Genomic DNA, 22,277 nt, shown 5'->3' with positions numbered 1-22,277 from the left:
CGCAAGGTCCATAAATCTGTCCATCTAGTGAACTTAGCTGGTAGTTCCTCATGAGGAAAAGATATATTTGCTACTATAATATATCGATATTGAGATCCCGTAAGTGTGCTGGAAATCTACATATTTTCTAATAACTCGGAGAATATCTCTCCGCATGCCTCTCCTATATAAGAAAATCATAGGTTTGTGATTTACAATTAATGTACTTTTATTCCTTGAATATGATCTTTGACTTAAGTATCGAATGGGAAAATTGAGGAACATCCTCAATGTCCCTTTACACTAGTTTGGAGCAGAGTTCGTTCATGTGGATCGTAGGCATGAAGACCATCAAGACCTGAGATCCTGATCCCAATTCCATTAGACACGAAACTAAAAGTAATCAAAAAGATGTAAAGCAATAAATGCACGTCTCGCTTGTTAATTAAAGGGTTTTAGATTCGATACTTGTTATGAGATTATCCTTATCCTTTTATTAGCTATTAGAATTTCTATTTCATTAAGCAGATAAAAAAAATCATACATCATTCTCATGTACCCTTTCGTAAAATTGAAAGAGAGATCCGAAAAAATGATATATGTACGATAACCAAATCTCCTCTTTGTAAGTGTAAAGATGTTTGCCAAATCTAAAGGACTGGTCGATATTTTTGTATATGCAAATCTATATATATATATATAAATTTAGCCTACTTCTGTACATGCAACGAGAGTTTTCCACATAAACGTATCGGATTTACGAAATTCTTTCCTTCGTGCCCTCAGCTCGTGATTAGTCATATCTTCAAGTCTCCCCATTAATATAAACTAAGACTATTTTTATTTTATTTTTCTGAATTTTCATAATATATTTACAATTTATTATTTGTTCCATAGAAAAATTTTATATTTTTTAAGAGGTACTAATTAATGTAAAATGTCTCGCAACGTGCAACTTTTACCCAATATTTTTTATTTATTTCTAATATTTTATATTATAAAATTATAATATCAGTAAATGTCACACCGCATACGGATTACATGACTAGTTAATTATTATTTTTGGCCCATAAAATATCTCAAGTAAGCAAGGCTGCATTTTGTCACAGACTCACATGGGCAAAACTTAATTCATCATCATAATAAAGCAATGCATTTATATGGGGTCAGTTGACCCCACTTTCACTTACGTAGATCCACCTCTGAAAATTGGACTTGCCAATGGAGAGGTCAAGTTGAGATGCCTTCGACCTTTTTCCACCGCGCTTGTTGTGAGAGTGGCTGCTGCTAGCACACCATGAACTGACCCCTTTCTGATTTAATTTATTTTACCCTCGTTTGGGAGGGCGAGAATTTTGGGGAAGAGTGTTATATTTCGAGATTTCTTCGTTCAAATCAGATTGTTTTTTTTTTGTTGCAATTGAAGATTAAGAAGGAAAAAATATTTTTTATCAAGCTGAAAAATCTTCCGTTCTAATGGAAAAATTACGGGACCTAAAATCTTCCCTTTTGGATCCTCTCTCTCCTTGAAAATTTCCATACAAATTGGAATGAGTATAAATAAATAAATAATTTACATCGTATCTAATAATATTAATATTTCAGAGCAACCGATTATAATCACCTCCACTTCTCACAATATGTGCATAAATTATGAAAATCTATATATATATATAAACAAAACACGAGCCGAATTCTCATACCTCCACATCATCAAAAATAAAAAACGGAGCTCACTTACGTTGCCACATCATCGATTTACATTAAGAAAATTATTATATTGTTATAAAAGAAGGAAATCACTTATACTAAGGAATTTTTAATATTTTTATTAAGGAAATTTAATTAATTAATTAATTAATTATTAAATATATAAATTGTATATATAAGGCACAACGAAATACATATAATGATTTAAAATATGACATAAGGAATATGGAATATATACAATGGAACAAAATATGCAATAGAATATATAGATTATATATATTCATCTCTCAATATTTACATTATAATAGAGTATAACTCAATAAGGGTATTATAATAATTTTCAATTATATAATATAAAAGATGTAGTTGTCGCTATAAAATATATATATATATATATATATGGCATATATGTATAGTTGCTACTTCAATTAAACATATATAGATTATAATGGATAGTATATCTAGATTAAATATATTAAATATATCATTTTCATTTTTTGATAATTCAATGTGTATATATAGTCATCTGCCTAGCCAAGTATCGGTTAAAGGATAACAATATTCTATATATAATTTCAAATCTATTTTTTACTTTCTTATCCAAATTATTAGTTTTCATGGTTGACTTTTGATTCGTAGATAAAATTTTTTAATGCAAATTTCAAGTTAATTGCTTTGATATTTTGATTGTTCTAATAATCTTCTAAAAAATTTTCTTTTTCTTGATTGAAATATGATTTGTTGAATGAACTTTATTCGAGATTGACTGTTTCGATATTAATTATTTTAATAGAATCTCTATTCGAGTTCCATTGTGGATGTTACTTCTGCAACGGTAAGACTTTTCTAATTTATATGCCTTGAATATTTCTTTTTTATTCTTATTTCATAATTTAATAGAAATATTTTCTCCATTAACTTTCAGTAGTTTTATTTATTTATTCTTATTCTTTGGTGGGATTTTAATTTGTAGAATGAATTTTTTAAACTAATTTCTTTTTCAAATTAATTTTTTCAATATTGATTGTTTTAATAAAATATTTATTCCAATTTTAATTAACAATACAAATAAGTTATAAACTTCATGTTTTCTACCGTTAAATTCCTTAGTAATCGTCCGCGCAACGTGCGGGTCTTCATCTAGTTATCATTGAAATCAATTAAATTATTTTTTATCTGGTTACATGAGTGAATCATCATTATAATAACCTTTGTTAAGGATCCAGGCAACGGGAAGAACAGAATGTGGCATTTCTATATATGATTTTACAGTTTGAAGACCAGTGTAAACAGTCAAAATCAGACGATCCCAGTCATTTCTTTTCCTTTGTGGGTAAAAAGGTATGCTAAAACGTTTCAAACCAATGATATATTATCGTTAATTAATGTTATCTTATATATATGTGTGTGTGTATGGCAGGTGGCACATCGCATGTGGATTACATAATATCCTTGTATATAATATTCATATTATATAAGTTTAAATTTGATGTCCAAATTGATGAAATTGAGATAATTGATGTTTTTACGGTGAGATCGCGGGTATTCTTAATTTATTGATTGAGATTAATTTCGTTTCGGTGCGATCCGTGTTACAATGTGCTTTCAATCAGTTTTAATACCCAACAATACATTAAAGTATATTCGGTAAGAGCTCCATTAAGTCACATTCTCGGGAATGGAGAGTAATCCATTCTGCAAGGGAAAACTATGAAAATGAGTCAAGTTCCATTTATATAAGCATCGTGAAACAATTTTTTTGTGACAATAAAAGGTATTTATTCTGATTTCTTCTTGCAATTCTATAGTTCGTTATATTTGATGGATATTGAATTATGGCCCTACCTAAGAAGATAGTTATACACACACACACACACACACACACACACACACATTGTTTTCGTTCCATAACAGCATTGAAGAAAACTGAATTGATTCCTCTTCCTTTTAGAAAGTTAATAGGTAAATAGATTATTTATTTATATATATGTATGTATATATATATATATACACACACACAAAACAAGTATTGCCCGAAAGAAAGTAGGATTTGATCTCTCCCTAATGATAGCTTCAGTGTAAGTGTATGATATTGCTAACACATGAATTCATTGTTTAAGTTTTTTGGCTAATTTATGTTTAATTAAGGATCTCCTTATCGACTTTTTATAGGTTGTGGTGGAGCAAGTTCAATGATCTAAGTGTTTGAGTAGATCTCTCGTAAAGTCAATTTTGGTCTCATTTTCACCCTCCAAATTGCTGTAACTCCCGTTTACCCTGAAAAATTGCCATAACATTTCATATCAAATTAATTATAACAACTAAATTTAGAATACATTAGTAATTATATTACATAACTATCAACCCACTTAGTACAATGTGCTTAGTACAACCCACTTAGTTCCTATTTTCTCCTAAATTAACCCACTTAGTACAATGTGCTCAGTATCAACCCACTTAGTTCCTATTTTCTCCTAAATTAACCCACTTAGTACAATGTTCTTAGTATCAACCACTTAGTTCCTATTTTCTCCTAAAGTAACCCACTTAGTACAATGTACCTAGTACAACCCACTTAATATAATTCTAAATTATATTAAGTAACTATCAACCCACTTAGTACAACCCACTTAGTTCCTATTTTCTCCTCAACTTTTCGATTGCAAAGGAAGATCATAAATTTTATATAACAAAATAAAAATTGTAATACTTAATGGTCTTATTATGAGAATCGAACGTGTAACATATTAATTGAAAGACTAATTAGCCTCTTGTACATAAATGTTTTAGTTTCCACCCTCCCTCCGTCTTTTAAAAAAAAATAATCTTTAGATTGCTTAATTTGGCAAATTTTCGGTTTAGTAAATTTTGAGTGCGTAGCATGTATGAAGTTCGAGTAGAGATGATAACCAGCGCATGTTTCTCGTATTAAGAAACGAACCGTTGCCGTCCGGACACATCGTGCAATCCTCTGGTTGTCACCAGCTTCTCCCCTCCCCGTTTCTGTACATGCAACTAGAGTTTTCCACATAAACGTATCGGATTTACGAAATTCTTTCCTTCGTGCCCTCAGCTCGTGATTAGTCATATCTTCAAGTCTCCCCATTAATATAAACTAAGACTATTTTTATTTTATTTTTCTGAATTTTCATAATATATTTACAATTTATTATTTGTTCCATAGAAAAATTTTATATTTTTTAAGAGATACTAATTAATGTAAAATGTCTCGCAACGTGCAACTTTTACCCAATATTTTTTATTTATTTCTAATATTTTATATTATAAAATTATAATATCAGTAAATGTCACACCGCATACGGATTACATGACTAGTTAATTATTATTTTTGGCCCATAAAATATCTCAAGTAAGCAAGGCTGCATTTTGTCACAGACTCACATGGGCAAAACTTAATTCATCATCATAATAAAGCAATGCATTTATATGGTGTGCGGCCATGCAAGGAGGCGGATCACATGACACTGTCTTGAGCCATCTAATGGTTGTGGTCACATTCAACATGCAAAAGGATCCCGATTTATGAAAATTAAATTTCTTACCCATAATTAATATCAGTATTCATATACAATATATAAATATCCTTTAATGGAAATATAGAATATATATTTCATTTGAAGAATCATCCATGAAATTTTCTTCTTTTTTTTTCTAAGATAAGATTTGGACACCATCTAAGATGACCAACAAATGACTATCCCGACTACCAATTTACTTAGCCTCTCCACATACAAGAAGGATTGAAATGGATGTCCTACATATATCCAAATAGAACTGATGAGTTGGACTGACCGATTAAATTACACCCCAGATAAGACTATAATTTCTCAAAACACACTGCTCGTCAGGAAATGTCTCACTGATCACTCAAACTTCCATACTTTTCCACCTTCGTACTTTCCCCTCGAGAGCTCTCTCTGACCTAGGCATCGAAGGGCTGATCTAGACTCCCAACCCCAAGGCTTGGGCTCGGGCTGGGGCTCGGTCTCGGTCTTGGGCTCAGCTTTCCTTTGTGCATTTCAAGCCATCAAAGCATCAGTAGAGCACCGGGTGACATCAGCGGGACAACCTCTTATGATTGATGTGTCTCATTTGTGATTTTGACGTTATCACGTTAATATATACTTGTACGTGGATACTTACGTTTATATATGTACGTCCACGAGAGTTTTAACCAAATAATTTGGTATACAACTTCTAATCAGTTGGTCTGCGTAGTATGGCTTCAAACATTCATTCACAAGGCTATATTTTATTTTCTCAGTTTGCTGTCGTAAGTTTTATTTTTTATTTTTTATTTTTTAATATCAAAATTATGGGAAGATAATAAGAAAAATATAAGCCCTGCTAGAGATCTTTTATAAAGAAATTAATGAATTGGTCCACTGTATATACAACATTAGTAGCATGATAATATCAGCATTGAGGAATGCAATTCACAACAAATAGGCAAACACAAGTTCAATTCAAACATGTTACATATATGCCATATATATGTTTCGTTTCATGCATATATATGTTTTAGAGCGAATCGTTCACAACCATTTATTAATTACTGAATCAGACCATTTGATATATCATTTTAGCTAATAACTAGCTTTTCAACTCATACTCATTTTCCGTTAAGTTAATTTCGTAGGACCCCGATCTAATACAAAATAACTCAAAAGATCGAGCCCCAAAAAAATTCCAGAACGCTAGCAGCTAGAAGAAATTAGCATCTTCATCCAGCAAGAGTTCACTAAGCTGGAGATCTTTCCCGTATAAGCTTTCATCGAACAGCCACTTCTCGAGCAATGACCACGGCAGCTGCTCCAGCAAACTTGGACCCGGTTTGGTCTCGTTCTGGAGATAATTCGGGCTCATTTCTCCCGATGCCGAATTAGAAAAATCGGAACTACTCGTGGGCCCAAATGGTTCTAACCCAAGAAACGGTTCCAATCCCCCACTGCAGGACAGGACTTCAGTTTCACTCTTGTAACAGTTGGCGGCAGCAGTGGTGCTCAGAGTGCCTTCGCTGAAGGACGACTCTGACCCATCTTTGCTGCCGGAAGCACGACGGGCTGCCGGGTCGGATGGAATAGGTCGGGTGGGCCTCGGGAGCGACTTCTTGGTCCATCCTTTGAGCAACCTAGCAATGTTCTCAGTGCTGGAGGCATAGGTTGGTGCCTGGGCAGGTTTCTTAGGAGCAATTACTGAAAAAGTTCTCAAGTCCGAAATAAGGTCCTGTTTCTCAGGGGATAGGGCTTCGCTTAAGGCTTGTTTGGCTGTCTGGATATCGGCCTGAAGCCTTCTTTCCCATCGGTCTCTTGTCGACATTGTCTTGGAATTGCTAGCCAAGGCATCGTCGGATCCGCTGGGTGATTGCAGCTTCCCGAGTTTCTTCTTCAAATGGGTGTTCCAGAAGTTCTTGATGTCATTGTCAGTCCTCTGCGGAAGATAAGATGCTATTGCAGCCCAGCTGTAAAGGTAATAAATATTGCAATCAATGAACATATGACCCGCCGTGCCAACTCCCAGACCCTAGCTAATAACTTCACTGCAGCTTAGTAGCCGCATAATAAGATCAACCGGGAAATCCATTTGGTTACGGCATGATCCTAATTTCTCGACATTCGACACGATATGTGGGTGCAGAAACTTCACAATGACGGGGACGAGATCGAGAGTTATATGATTACCGGTTCCCAAGAAGAGCCTGGAGGTGGATGATCATCTTCTCCTCATGGTCCGTGAAGTCTCCGCGCTTGATCCCCGGCCTGAGGTAGTTCGTCCACCGGAGCCTGCAACTCTTGCTGCACCTAAGCAACCCTGAAACATAGTGCCGACAGGAAAACACTTTCATTAACCGAAGCAACACAAATTAACGAAACGCTAGTAACTAAACCTGCTAACTAATGTGCCGCCATATGTCGTGAACACTTATTTCGAAAGAGGGCATGAACGACGATGCCGGCAACTATACACATAGTTAATTTTGATCTAACTAAAGTAATTACCGGTATGAGTAGGAACAGATTTCCAGTTGCCGGGGCCGTGTTCTTGAATGTAAGAGACGAGTAGTATGTCTTCCTCAGGGGTCCACGGACCCTTCTTGACACCCGCTTTGTCACAGCAAGGCGGCCTCCCCATCTTCCTTTCTTCTTCCTCTCTATCTTTTCTTCCTCACCTCAATATATATCTTCTTTCTTCGGACTACTGTTGGACTTTTGGTGAAGCCGAGGTCGAGAAACAAGACAGGAGTCCAAGAACAAGTCCCCAAGATGTTCACTGATCCATCTCTCTGATTGGTGCATACAATATATAGCGAAAGTTATGGGAGCGACCCATGTTTTTATTAGGGGCGCTGACTTGAGGAAAAGGACGGGGCGGCCACTCAATCGGTCAAAAAGGCGACAGCTAAGTGCATTTACTCGTAAAATTAATCACCCAGTGCTTGCTGCAAGTTATATTCTAATGGCAAGGAGCGATCAAGCCAGCTTGGAAGAACAACCGTGTGTGTGTGTGTGTGTGTTACATCATTTGATTATGTTTGCCGTTTTCGTAACGTAGTTGGCCTCGATCAATCGGAGATATCAGCATCGCCGATTTCTGTCCCGTCATTCACGGGGAAAGCGAAATGACTGTCGAACCGAACCCTCGTTGCGATCTTAATATATAATGAAATAATAGTAAGGAGCTGCGCCATGCTTCAATTATGCATCTATCTAATCTAATCTAATCTGACTAATTAAGCCTAAGATTGAGAATAATGAGGGAGAGGGGAGCACGGCAGAGCATAAAGGAAAGGAAGAGGAGAAACATTAAATGGTTGATGGGGCCGAGTGGACTGGGGAGGGGGCAAAAGTCCAAGCAGTGGGAATTTACTCAAAAAAATTTGAAATAATACTCTCTGCGGCACAAAACCGCGTGGCATTCAATGTGGTTTGCCCCCGGGAAACCCCTCCCCCCCCATTATCCCATGTGTTCCGCTTAATTGTTTTACAGCCTTTTAAATCAATTATTATTATTATTTCCTCTCCACACAATATATATAAAACCTGGAAGTAGTAAAAAGAACATTAAAAAAATGAATTTGATATCCAAATGTTGTCAGTTTATTGACAGAAACCAAATCCTGTAAAAATCATTAGTTTTGAACTATATGGACACTAGCCAAGGTCACTGGCAGATCCGACAGGTAAAGGAGCTCCTCAAAAAACACCACCTTGACTACCGACTTCATTCTTAGTTAGCCTCTTCACTTGCCGGGAGGATTGAAATGGAAAAATTACATATATACGATTAGGAGATTCGAGAGTTGGATTAATCGACTACTAGAATACACCCCCAGGTTAGTCTAAAAGCATCCGAAAGAACGCATTACTTGCAAGGGATGATCTCTGACTCATTTAAGACCTCTACACTTCCCGCCTTTGCCTTTTCCTTACCGAGACACTTTGACTAATGAGACATTCAGGAGCCGATCCAGACCCCGTTGAGCTCGACTTTTGTTTGTGTTTCAGGCTACTAGAACATCATCAGACCACCAGGCGCCGTCACCGGAACAACTAGTACCATGATCTACTCGGCTAGATTCTGTCAACTTTGATAATGAAGGATGTGCTTCTAGTGAAATTCACGTTCTTTTAGCAATATTGTTGCAAGACTTGAGATTTTATTTTATTTTAAATTTTTGGTTATGCGCTTTGAAAGGGAAAGGTCGAAGATGAGTAATGTTTGAACTTTGAAGCAGTCAAAGTGATTTAAGGAGAGGGTGAAAAGATTCCGCAAGGAATAGTAAAAAAAAAAATGTTGACAATAAGTTATTAGGTCTGCTGCATTATAGGTGACGAGGACGATGGGTTAAAAGCCTGTGTGTCATATTGAATGAAAAGCTTGACCTTGTTGCTCATGGCAACACGGCTAATATATTTGAAGTTACGAAGTTCAATTAATTGCAAATTAATACAATTGCATGCTTTGTGGTCCACTGCGCTCCTCAACGTAAAACTTGGGAAATCGATGTTCGCACGTGGTTCATGCAATAGCTCCTCAAACCGACGAGTTATAGCTAGCTATAAAATTCTGTCGTCGTAGTTCTTACTTATGAGTCTGGTCGATCCAACTGCATGGATCAAGGCAGCAGAGATGCCATATATATGAGGTTTATCATTACATAATCTACAAGATTAGCACTTGCAGCAATCACTTTTTATCAATTATGAAGCTCGAGAAATAATGTTTTGCATGCAAGTTAACCAGCAGATCTCCACAAAACTATTAAAAGAATCAAAAGGTCTTTCGTGGAGCACAACAGGAGTGGACGCAACGCGGGCCAACAAGAAGGAAGCTCACACACACCACCTCTGCAACTCACAGCATCACAGGAACCTATAGGACTGGAATGGAGCATCATTTGTACGGATGCAGCCTAGAACAGTAGTTGATCATGCCTCTCGGGACTTATATAACACCTGAATCGCCTATATCAAGGTTCCAGATCTCCCATGAAGACAAACCACTCCAAGCAGAGGCCATAGTAACTCTCATCGCCCTAACCATAGTTGTGGAAAGAGGATTGACAAAGATTTGGCTACGTTGCGATGTCTTACTATTGGTAGAAGCCATTTGTACCCACGTAGCACTTCTTGGGAGATTAGGAGCATAGTTAAGAATATAATTTCTATTCTCAATCTTTTTTCGGGATGGTTATGTTCATGGATTCCTAAGTCAGACAATACCATCGCCCATGACTTGAGCCAATTTGGCTCAATATCAAATTTTCATTCACTATGTACTTATGATGAGTATTCGGACCTAAATCCAGTCGCAGAAGTAGTTGTCACTTCTTAATATTAATGAAATATATTATTCAGCAACAAGATTAACACTTAGATTGATTTGAGAGAATAGGTAGCATTCATGACGTTCCTTGTTTAGGGGCTTGCCTTTTGACATCGCATGAAAATGTGCAAAAGTAATCAAAATTTCCTAAGGGCAACGAGGAATTCTTCTTTAGTATAGTATGCCACGGTACTGAGAGCGGCTCATTGTATTCATGAACTTCATTTCCGTTTATGGAATTTATTAACTTTATTGGGGATGGACCGAAGGGCGTTGGCAGGGAAATTAAATTTCTCTGAACTTTTGGTGTTTCGACGGACCGAACTTCATTTGTTAATTTAATTAGTAACTTTTATGAATGCTATTGAGCTTTTGCCCATAACTTCAGGAAGTCACCTCCATCATCTACGAGAATCTGCCTGGTTTTAATTCGTATTCTATAAAACAGTGAGAAAGCTGTCGAAATGCTTCCTAGCAATTCCTAAGGATAAAAAAATAAAACAAAATCGTTCCAACTGCTGCCCGACAAAAGAAACAGCACATGTTTGTGGATTTTGTTGTATTTTCCAGCTAATGCTTGGACTTAGAACAAACGGGCTAATGAATATTGTTCTTCTTGCTTGCAATTTTTTTTTCCTTCAAATGGTGTTGTTAATCTGGTTAATGCTAATTATTATTTCTTAAGAAAACGGGATTACAATCCAGGTAGGTCTATTGGGCTTTACAAGAACCCAAAACCTTATTAGAAACAGAAGCCCCGATCATGGAATCAACCATGAGGCCCATACAGTCATCGCAGCTTCCACTTCCCCAGCCCAACTTTATCACCGGACATATATATCGCCCTCCTAATTAATGGCCACTTGCAGTCCAGCAGATAATCGATGAATTCTAACTATGGAAGTTAGATCCAAATCATCAACTATAATCGAACTTCCTTACGTAGATTTCGTTCATTCATTACTTAACGGGACAAATTAACTAGAAACTAGAAAGAGGGTGTGGTTAAGTGCAGTAGCGTCAATCTCAACCTAGTATTAATAAATTTTTAAATTGACTTTCATTCTTTTACAAATTATAGGGGTGTCGTCAAAATTTTCTTATCTTGTTCCCCTTTGACTTTACGATTTAAGTTTTTCATTTTGCCTTCACTTTAATTTGCCCTCCTTGAATTAAATTTGTAGATCCATCCCTATATATATACACACACACACATATCGACTAATCTATCCTTTATCTTAGGGGTCGGCGAAATTCAATTTCATTCAAACGGTTCTTTCCTTTCTTCTTATTCTTCCTTTGGTTAATAAATTCGATCAAATTGCAAATGTCAAACCTTGCAATCCTCGCGAGTAGTAGTAGGGAAGATCCCGCATCACAATGTAATTTATAGGTCAGCCTACCATTTTTCGTTACCCATACTTCAATCTTTGAATTGTTCAAAAATGGCAAATGGAAACATGTATATAGAAGCTTCGGTTGTAATGAGTCTCCGTCGTATTAGGCACTTCAGCATTAAAAAGAAGACTCTTGAACAGTACCTAGGTGAGAATTTCATTTTCATATTCTCGGTAGATGTGAGAATTTCATTTTCAATATGTGGAAGGTGGCATTTATTATCATCCTATGGGTTAATGCTATTCCTAGTCAGAGATGAACAAAACCGAGGTTGAGGGAATTCCAAGCTAGATTTCTAGAAGGGAAAGACTATTTACTGATGGGACCAATAGGTCTGGCTTGTTTCACGAGTCATAGACACTTTGAGATAGGGATGACTTACCAATCGTTGTTCAAGCATTGTTACGTGAACATATATATTATATCATCGTGTTGTACTTTAATCGATAATAAGCTGCGTACATAGCGCATTTACATATTTGAACCGGATATATTTGAGCACAAGAAACATCCGCTATTACTTGCAAGTCGGGGAACCCTTCATTTTGGCTAAGACCAAAACTTCTATATGTTCCCATCTAGCTAGCTAGAGCGAGTCCAACCTAACTTTCTATATTGGAACTTTTGTAGATCGAGAGACATTCCACGATTCATATTTAAGTTTTCGTGAGAACACAAAAAGCCATTTGGTACGAGTATTAAATATGCAAAGTACTATATATATATATATATATATTTGATTCTATTTCTATATATACACACACGACGTACATATGCAACTGCCTATACTCTATGTATGTTTGCCTCCATCATCCAAGAATAACATTGAAAGGGGCTGCTCTGCATGCGCGTGTCCATTTGTCTGTGCCTCTCTCCATTTCGTGCCAAAGATGATGAAATATTCACAAAAAGAGAGTAACCAAAAGCTTCGTCTTCTCTTGTCCCGCAAGAAACCAACAAAAAAAAAAGTTCCTATTCACATGGTGGATTTCACGCGCATATATACAGACATATATATATATTTATATATAATATATTTCCTAATAATTGTTTAATATATGTAGGTATATATGTATATATATTTACCTTCAAAACGCGTTTTTGATGGCCCGAGCGATTTAATATACCACTGCCCACAAGAGAACCAATCCGAAACGTGATGACTGATGAGTCAAGATTATAGATACAGTTATATATACATGTTTGCCTATATGTTTGGCAAGTCTTGCAGCACTTTCTGGTGAATATTTTCTCCTAAGACAAAAAGCCATGTCGACATGATTAGAATCACGTAGGTAATTCCCCCGGAGACATTTGTCGGTGGCTTCGAAAGATAATTGATATGCTCAGATAGCTAATACAAAATTTGCATGGCTAGGCACATATGAGGATATTCATGTCCATATGACCATGAAGACGGCTGGAGACAGAACAGCATATGGATGGCCGGCCGCCGCCTCACTATATTTTATTTCTCATGATATATGCCTTGTTTGTAATTAGGCAATCCCGATAATGAGCCTTGTTTCTTTATTATTGGAATTACATAAAAGAAACAAAGATGTACAAGTAAATATTTCCAAAATTTTCCGTTTCTGTCGTATAATTAATAATAATGTCGAATATATAATAGATTACGGATTATTCGATCAAAACTCGGACCCCTCATTATTTAGAAAAAAATATGTAGCGTGCATGTGTGTGTATATATATATATATATATATATATATATTTATTTATTTATTTATTTATAATATATATACCGGTGCTGGAAAAGGTTGATTACGTGGAGCCATTTGTTTTTCACACGTGTGGACATGCATGAGACCGCCATCATCTCTATATGTAGTCAAGATTAATAACCATCATTGCAATACAACACGAAAAGATAAAAACGATTCTAGAAATCAGCAAAGCTGCTGCGAGCTGGCTAAAACAAAATTTTTAATTTGAATGAAGAAACCTGACAACAAATATACAATCTATAGGAATCTGTCACAGTTTTTAGGTTTTTTTTGGAAAACATGAGTTGTTTCTTAGTCTGTTGTCTAAAATTAATTTCGTCCGTGCACTGATTTAGCTCTTATTACGAAATACTTTTGATAAGATTTTAAATCCTTGTCCAGTAACTTGACATGTACATGGACATGAAGCATAGTTTACGAATTGCACTATATTCCCTTTTTTTGATTACAAGGGATGTCCACAAGCCTAGTACGATAAAGTATAAATTCTAATAACTAATAAAAAAGTATGGATAATCCCACTAAATATTAAATCTGAAAACTTTTAGTTATCAGGTGATAGCATGAGTAATTGCGCTATATTCTCTTACTCTTTATTTTTTACTTTTTTAATAAGACTATCTCGTGTTTTCTATTATTATTATTGTTGTTGTTAAAGAATATAGAGAATTTACTAGAATGTCACACTCACCAAATGGTGTGAATGTATTATTATTTATAGTAGATGGAATGCAACAATTGTGGAAATATATCAAAGATTACATAATATCATAAATATCAAATATTCTTTGATATCCTTAATTGATTTTCTCCATATATATCTCTCGATTCTCTCCCTAATACTCCTCCGCAAGCACAACGGGGAGGCCGCACGTTGAGCTTGAAACTGATTTTAGCAAATGCGATGTGAATAGACCCTCCGTAAGAGCACCATTGAGTTGATCGGTCGCTGCCTGATGAAGTGAATTAGAAATGGCTTGGAAAAGCTGGCTTTCACGTCCTTGGCAGTGTAAAAGCCTGTGACCACAAGTAGAATAGGCTGAAAGAGGAAAAAAAAATGCAATAGCCCAGTTTTAAAGGAGATTGGGCGTGAAAGGTTTAGAGGGAAAGGCCAACAAAGAGAAAAGCTGTGAGCATTGGCAAAAGAGAGACTTGAGAAGATGAGGCCGTGACCGGGTTCGGGACAACAAAAAATTTAAGGAAGGTCGAGCACGACCAGTAGTAGCAGAAAAGATAACTGTCGAGATTTGGGGCGGAAAAAACGAGAGAGATTCCACAGATAAGTCTAGAGAAAGAGAGGAAGGAAAAACTTGAAATTGTGCGACTCAAATCCAATGTTGACTATCGCTGCAGTAGGACAAAAGAATTTGAGGTATTCTTGTCAGTAAGCGGGAGACGGAGACAATTTGCAGGGATGAGAGATTTATTTCAAACAATCTAAGTAGGCGAGGAAAATGAAGCTTTCCCAGGTAGAACTGTGGAAGAAAGGTAGAGAAATTGGGTTGACAAGTGCAAAATTGAGGTTGCCGGGCGCGCCCAGTCATGGCCGGACGCGCCGGAGAACGTATTTAGCGGAAGCTTTAATCAGTAGCAGCAAGATCGTCCCGCTCTGATACCATAAAGAATATAGAGAATTTACTAGAATGTCACACTCACCAAATGGTGTGAATGTATTCTTATTTATAGTAGATGGAATTCAACAATTGTGGAAATATATCAAAGATTACATAATATCATAAATATCAAATATTCTTTGATATCCCTAATTGATTTTCTAATGTATATCGATAAATGCCTAGAATACAATAACTATAAATGGAAATCTATGATCGCATATCATCCTCTATTAGTTGTTGTTGTTGTTTTGTTTTGCTTTAATGCTTTCCATTATTTGAACTCTTTACATACAGCCCAGCAAGATCAATGGCTATTAGCTTGATGTTTTCCCTTCAATACTACTCATGTTTGGATGCTCACTCGACAGTTGAATTTCCTTCTCGAGCTCAGTTGTCATTGATATGCATTAGTCATCCCTAAATATCAAAATATAACAGAAATCCTTTGCCAAAAAAAAAAAAAAAAGATAACGCTCGACTGCCCTTCTTTGATATCCTCGGTTGTGATGACCAGGCACGTAAAAGGCCACTAGCTATTCATTAGAGAACAGCAGGTTATTATTTGATTAATTTTAATTTACCATTAAAAGAAAAAGGAAATGATCATAATAAATCAATTTACGCATGAGTGTCTAGTTTTCCAAAGTTGAAATATGTGATTAAAGTCAAAGACGAGGTGGTCGTGCAGGGGTCGAGCAGAAGCTTCCAAATTCAATTCAGTTATTCAATGGTATTATTTTGTTTTTTTTAGTGAATTTTGGTATTTGAAAGCTCAGTTGGGCCTGACTAATCCAGTCAAGTCGAGTCGGTCGATTAAGAAGTAAAACTCTCACAATATGAATTTTTTGTATTCATAAGAACTCTAACTCGAGATTTTATTTAAGCAGAATAAATGTTGAACTGTTTGAACCAATTCACGTTGGTAATGGTAATTACTTAATTTGCTTATCAATGAGCTAATTAGTTAAACGGAAAAGAAATGGTCGAAAATAAAATTATGATCCGGTCAAGCCCCTTTCGTGTCTCAGATGCTGGCTCTGTATGTTACGCATGCAACATCTATATATGGGTAGCGCGCGTGCTCGCGAAAAAGAGAAGCAGGATAATGAAATTTGCCATATTAAAATTAGAACTGATTAGGATAACAAAAATTTATGAGAAAATCATTCTTCGTGTTAAAAACGGCCTTGAAGGTGAGCTCGTTGTTGTAGAATGGATTTACTTTACGTAGTGTTTCCAGCACGAAATTAGTTTTCCAGCCCATGCCACATGGCATGAATCTAATGGGTTAGCACTGGATCAATACATTTGGGGTCGCTGGCGTAAATAGATAAAGGTCAGAAACTTGTCTACAATAACCAATAAGTTTATGACTCGAATTTTCCATGTCGTCTAACATAGAAAGATGATATGCTGCATTTTGGATTATGGACCGAATGATATGCTCGGTCGAATCACCAACAAGTGAAAAATGACCTAATGGCTCATTCCGCCGAACCATTCTAAGTTGGAGAAGAACAGTTTGACGATAATTCCACGTGGATAAAAGTGAAGACATGACCCTCAAGGATAAGATCACATGAAAAATGTGCATGGAAGACATGACCCAGATGATTACTAACAGATTTACTTGGGGTGAGGAGCACCCAAATACTGTCCTTAATCAACAAGGAAGTTCACTTCAGTCACTTTGCCCACGATCTCCACCTTAGAGCAACCAACATAACAACCAGGGGAGCTTGGAGGTCTATAAATACCAGCTGATCTCATGGGATAACAACAACAACTCAACACGCAACTATCGACATATTGCAGCTTGGCTTAGCTAGGGAGCATCATCCCTCTTATCTTATGAGTAGGGTAATTTAGATAACCGAACTTGTAGCGGCAGGGCTTATTCCTCAACAATTCGGGTTCAAAGTCTGTGGCGGTATGAGTATTCCTCAACGACACGATCACGACTCTATCAGTTCTTGTCCTGGAAGGTTGTCACCATCCCACGACATTTGCTTCCAAGCATCTCAATGTGGTTACAATCGTTCCAAATTTTTGAACTTGGGCGAGCTTGAGTCAGGGTTTTTCATAACCTAAACTACATATGTCGATGGAAAGCAGAATATGTCATTCTCTGTAACTTTATTTCGAGTCTGTTATCTTTTAATATTCGAATTGTAATTATCATATTGTTATTCAATATCGTAATTCATTTTCATTCAATTGCTTTGCAATTAAGTGTTTCTCTCTATTGTCACTGAATCCTTGTACACAAAGCATTATCTAAAAAAATCCATAGGATTTTGACTGAATTTTTTTTTCAAAAAATTAAAAATTGGAAATTGTCTTCTCTAGTCTATCAAAATCCGTAAGCATGTAGTTATGATTAATTATTTATTGATATAAAGTGGTTGGATTGCATAATCAAAATGCAGAAAACGAAGCATATCCAATAAACCGTTAAATATCATCGTAAAAATTAGTACCGTGTGGCACCATTCAATTTCTTGTTGTTTTGTCATCAACATCGAAAAATATCAAAGACACGGTCGTTTGGTTCTTTTAAAAATTGTAACATGCTGTGGATATCGATCGCCACGATCGAACACAGCTGTTTCTGGCCCCATTTAATCAATGATTGCATGTAGTATAGTTGCAAGTTAGATGCCTGACATCAAACTAACGTTAATTGTTAAATATCCTTTGTGCTTCTTATGAAACAGGACATAATCATAAGAAACTCGAATAAATATAATAATAATTATAATAATCTGGGACATACTCTCTGCAGGATTATAAAGAACAACGAAGTTTAATTTGACTGAAAAATACGGTCGTCCAATATCATCAGCATCGGAGTCCATCGAATTAAGCCGAAGAACATTGACCAGTTTTGCTTTGTTATTTGGATTTTAATTTATGATTTTAATACAACATATATATATATATGTGTGTGTGTGTGTCTGTGTGTGCGCGCGCGCGCTGGGAATATACAACTGATGATCTGACATAACTTCCCTATCCCTATCCTTTGTCGTTTCCGTCAAAACCAACAACCTTAAACCACAATAATTCTTAGATATTCCCGTGAATATTGCATATACATAGTTCGGAAAATTCATCTGTCTTCCGGGAGGACAGCCTGTTCTTTTATGTCTTGTATGTAAGATTGCTTCTTTTTTTATTAATATATAGTACTGCTGCTTCCCTGCTATATTTTGATGAAATGTTTTTTTTATGACTCTATATGGATAATTTTTTTCTATCTCAATTTGGATAACTTTTGACATGTAATATAATATATATCATATATATCGGAGAATTAATTATGCATCATTGTGGAGGGTTTTCGCATCCATGCACAAATTAAAAAGAGGAGACATACAGGTGTCCGGGAGGCGGAAATTTTGGAATATTTAGTTTCTAGACTTTTTTCTTATATTTCCTTTGATGTCTCATCAATAATAAATTAAATTGCGTATAAATCCATGCGTGGCGCTGATAATTTTAAAAATTGATAAGAATATAATTGTTTGATATTTATCAAGAAATTATATAATTTCTCCATAAAATTTTATAGTTTTTGAAAAAAAAACTAATTTTATTTTTAATAGAACTTTATTGATTCATGATTTTCAATTTAATAACTAATTTTTATAATATCACTAAGACTTCTATATTTCAAAAATTTAGAGAATTTAGAGATGTGAGGATTATCAAAATGGAACACTCACATTTCACGCTCAACTTTTATATATTATATTTAAATAAAAAATTTAAGATACATTTGTTTAAAAATGGGAGTTCCATCAATATGATTCAACTAATACGCGAAAACAAAGAGAGGTCGGTGTCTCGTGAAAAATCGATACAAGTTAAACAGAAAATAATTTATTATATTAAAGCTAGATCGTATGTAATAATCTTCCCCACCAGTCATATTAATCCACAACCAGATCAGAGCACTTAACGAAAGAAGATTCATCATTTGTCACTTGAAGGGCCAAGCAAGCTCCAAAAATTCAAGTGTTACTAGAGTCCATGTGATACAGAACTTTATGATCAAATATATATTTGGCTACAACAAACGCCCTTATTAGAGACAAATAATGAAAAGTAATTATAACATTAGTCTCTAAAATTCTCATTTGAAACAAATACAATATATGTCTCTTATGTAAATTTTATTTGCCTCTAAAAGCACCTAAAGTTAATACTTTACTAAATTACAAATCTATATCACAATTATTATCAACAAATAAGTGTTTTGCCTCAAAAGAATAACTTTTAGAAACATATTAGTAGAGGCATATAGAAAATTTGTTCCTAAATATTTTTTTAGAAAGTAAAAGTATTAACTGCTTCTAAATCCAATCTTTTTTGCCCCTAATATAATCTCTAAAATATAATTGCCTCTAAATCTAATTCTCATTTACCTTCAACTTACGAAATTTTACCTACAGAGTAAGTAGATAAAATGTTGAAAGTTTGATGAATTATTTTTACCTAAACATAAATAATTTATTCGACATGAATTAAATGATATTCAAATTACTCTCAACATAAGTAGAAAATATATATTATGTTATGTAGATTTTGAATAAAATAGTAAACTAATATTTTTTTTGTATTTTACTTCATCTATTATGCTTATATATGATTTATTACATAAATTTTTGGATAATTTAACGATATTCGACTTACCACCGGAGAAGTTAACGACATATATATATATATATATATATATATGCACAATGTTTGATTTAATATTAAGTGCATATTAATTATTTTCTTAATTTTAAATAATTATATAAATAAAAAAATTTCATATTTATTGAGGCTTGATAAAAATATTAAATATAAATTAAATGTATTCAATTCAAAGATGCATTGGTGGTGAAATGGTAAAGAACGCAAGACTAAAAATACTATACTAGAGGTCAAGGGTTCGAGTCGGGTTCAAAGCATAATATAAAGATATGAGAGAGATAATAGTCAAATGTAATTACCATCATTTATTTTGAAAGAACATTATAGAAGTAATTGCAATTATCCTAAATAATAAATTTAGTAACAAAATTTATTGTTATATCTCCGTATTGGAGACAAATTTAATTAAAACTAATAGTACTAATTAAAGACTTATTAATTGTTGCTAATTTGTCTCTATAGATCTAAAACGATACTAGTAACTGAGGCAATTTACTTTTTTGCCTCTAATACCTTTAGAGGCAAATAAATGGCTTTTGAAAGCAATTATCATTGTTTCTAAAAGGAATTTTTCTTGTAGGGCTTTCAAATTTCATTTTATCAATTCAAGCTGTGTGAATTTTACCTTTTAATGAGTCGACTCGGTTCGATTGGATTAGTAGGGGTTCAATTGGGCGTCCGAATATTATAGTTCACACCGAAAAGAAAAAATCATTTTATCAAGAAGTGAATTTTAAAGTGTATTTTATATCCATTTTGCATGCTTGCTCGATTGATTCTGAACTCATAAAATCTCGACCGATACGATATTCCTATTAACTCCCGAAAAAACGGGTGAGATCATAAATCCACAGCACGCACGGTGCTCGACCGTACGTGGCTCCTCATAGTATGTGAAGAGGGGTTAGCTTAGAGTGCATGAATGCATGAGCAGTGCATGAGAAATTCACTTCTGAAAGGGGTTGGACAACAGAACAAGAGACATATTCTGGTCCAGAATACGTAGGTTGATGTGACCGTGCTGGGGATCATTAAGGAACACATTAATTCCATGCAATGGGAACTTTTCCCGCTCGTACATGTCAAATTTTGACTATTTTTGGATTAAGATTTCTTTCGCCCTCATTTTCCATGAAACCAAAGTCACTCCACGCGTTAATACGATTGGTAACATGTTCTTTCGGATTAACTAATTTAAGCCCGTCGTACCAAACGAACCTGTGATCACGACCAAATTTCGTGGCTGCGATGTTGCGCGCACATGCAAGTTTCATAATCTGAACACGAATCTAGTGACATTCTTCGCTAAAATCTAACTCGGGCTATATCTGTTTTCGATCAAAAGAATTAAATGCACTTTGTATTTATATCCCAATATATTAACTATTAATAACAGTATCTGGTACAATTATTTCAAGGTAATTTTACTTTTGACTTTCGGTTACCCCTATTCAAATTTTTTTCCCCCATTCAGTCGTTTCCGGTTTAGAGTGCGTTTGATTTCAGGGTTAAAATAATTTTAATTTTTATTATAGAAAAGGACAAATGAGATGATATTATAAATTTGACTTGGGAAACGTGTGCTTTTATTGTATAGTGGGTATAATTAAAATTAAAATTATGATTTTAAAATCATTTCATCAAACCAAACAGGCCTTAATGTTTACCCAACAATTGAATTAATGGAGTTTAATATCTTACCGACCGGTAATAGCAAATTTGGAAATGGAAACGCGGCAAAACAACCCCTGTTTGGTTACAGGGACAATGTTATGAGTTATCCCTATTCCCCAACTTCCAACTCTTGAATTATTCTCCCAAGGTAATAATATTCCACGATACTTCCACTGCATTACATGGGAAACTTCTCCTTTACAGTTAAAGACAATTTCTAACAAATGAGGATTTCTTTTTGAAGAAAATCTCCATATATATTGAGATTAATAAACTACGCTGCGAGTTGATAGATCGCGTTAGATATTCATTAGGAACACATCATTAACGAGTTAAATCCGCACAAAAAGTTTTACGTGAAAAAAATGGTATCATGTTTTACAAAATTCAATGAAAATTTTATAATTTTTAAATAGTATTATGGATTTTAAATAGTAATACGTAATAAATATATATATATATATATATATATATTTATAAGTAATCGAGGTATAGAAAGAAATCAGCGTGGCAACTCCCATAAACCATAATCACTGAACTCTGATGAAAAAGGGACCGATTCGAGTCATAATGCTGCATCAGGACTCATTACCGTGATCTCAT

General features: G+C 34.8%; 1 protein-coding gene across 1 annotated transcript; it reads right to left on the bottom strand.

Moving 5' to 3' along the window:
- Positions 1-6,170: 6,170 nt before the first annotated feature.
- On the bottom strand, positions 6,171-8,095 carry LOC116194652 (myb-related protein 306-like). The gene is made up of 3 exons (XM_031523512.1): positions 7,710-8,095; positions 7,392-7,521; positions 6,171-7,171 (listed from the first exon to the last, which is right to left on the bottom strand). The coding sequence occupies exons 1-3, from the start codon at positions 7,840-7,842 to the stop codon at positions 6,415-6,417; spliced, it is 1,020 nt and encodes a 339-aa protein (XP_031379372.1). The 5' UTR covers positions 7,843-8,095; the 3' UTR covers positions 6,171-6,414.
- Between the last annotated feature and the right edge of the window lie 14,182 nt (positions 8,096-22,277).

This window comes from Punica granatum, chromosome 2 (assembly GCF_007655135.1).
Source record: "Punica granatum isolate Tunisia-2019 chromosome 2, ASM765513v2, whole genome shotgun sequence".
Classification (NCBI taxonomy): domain Eukaryota; kingdom Viridiplantae; phylum Streptophyta; class Magnoliopsida; order Myrtales; family Lythraceae; genus Punica; species Punica granatum.
The sequence above is the reverse complement of the archived record's forward strand: the minus strand, read 5'-3'. Positions and strand labels throughout refer to the sequence as shown.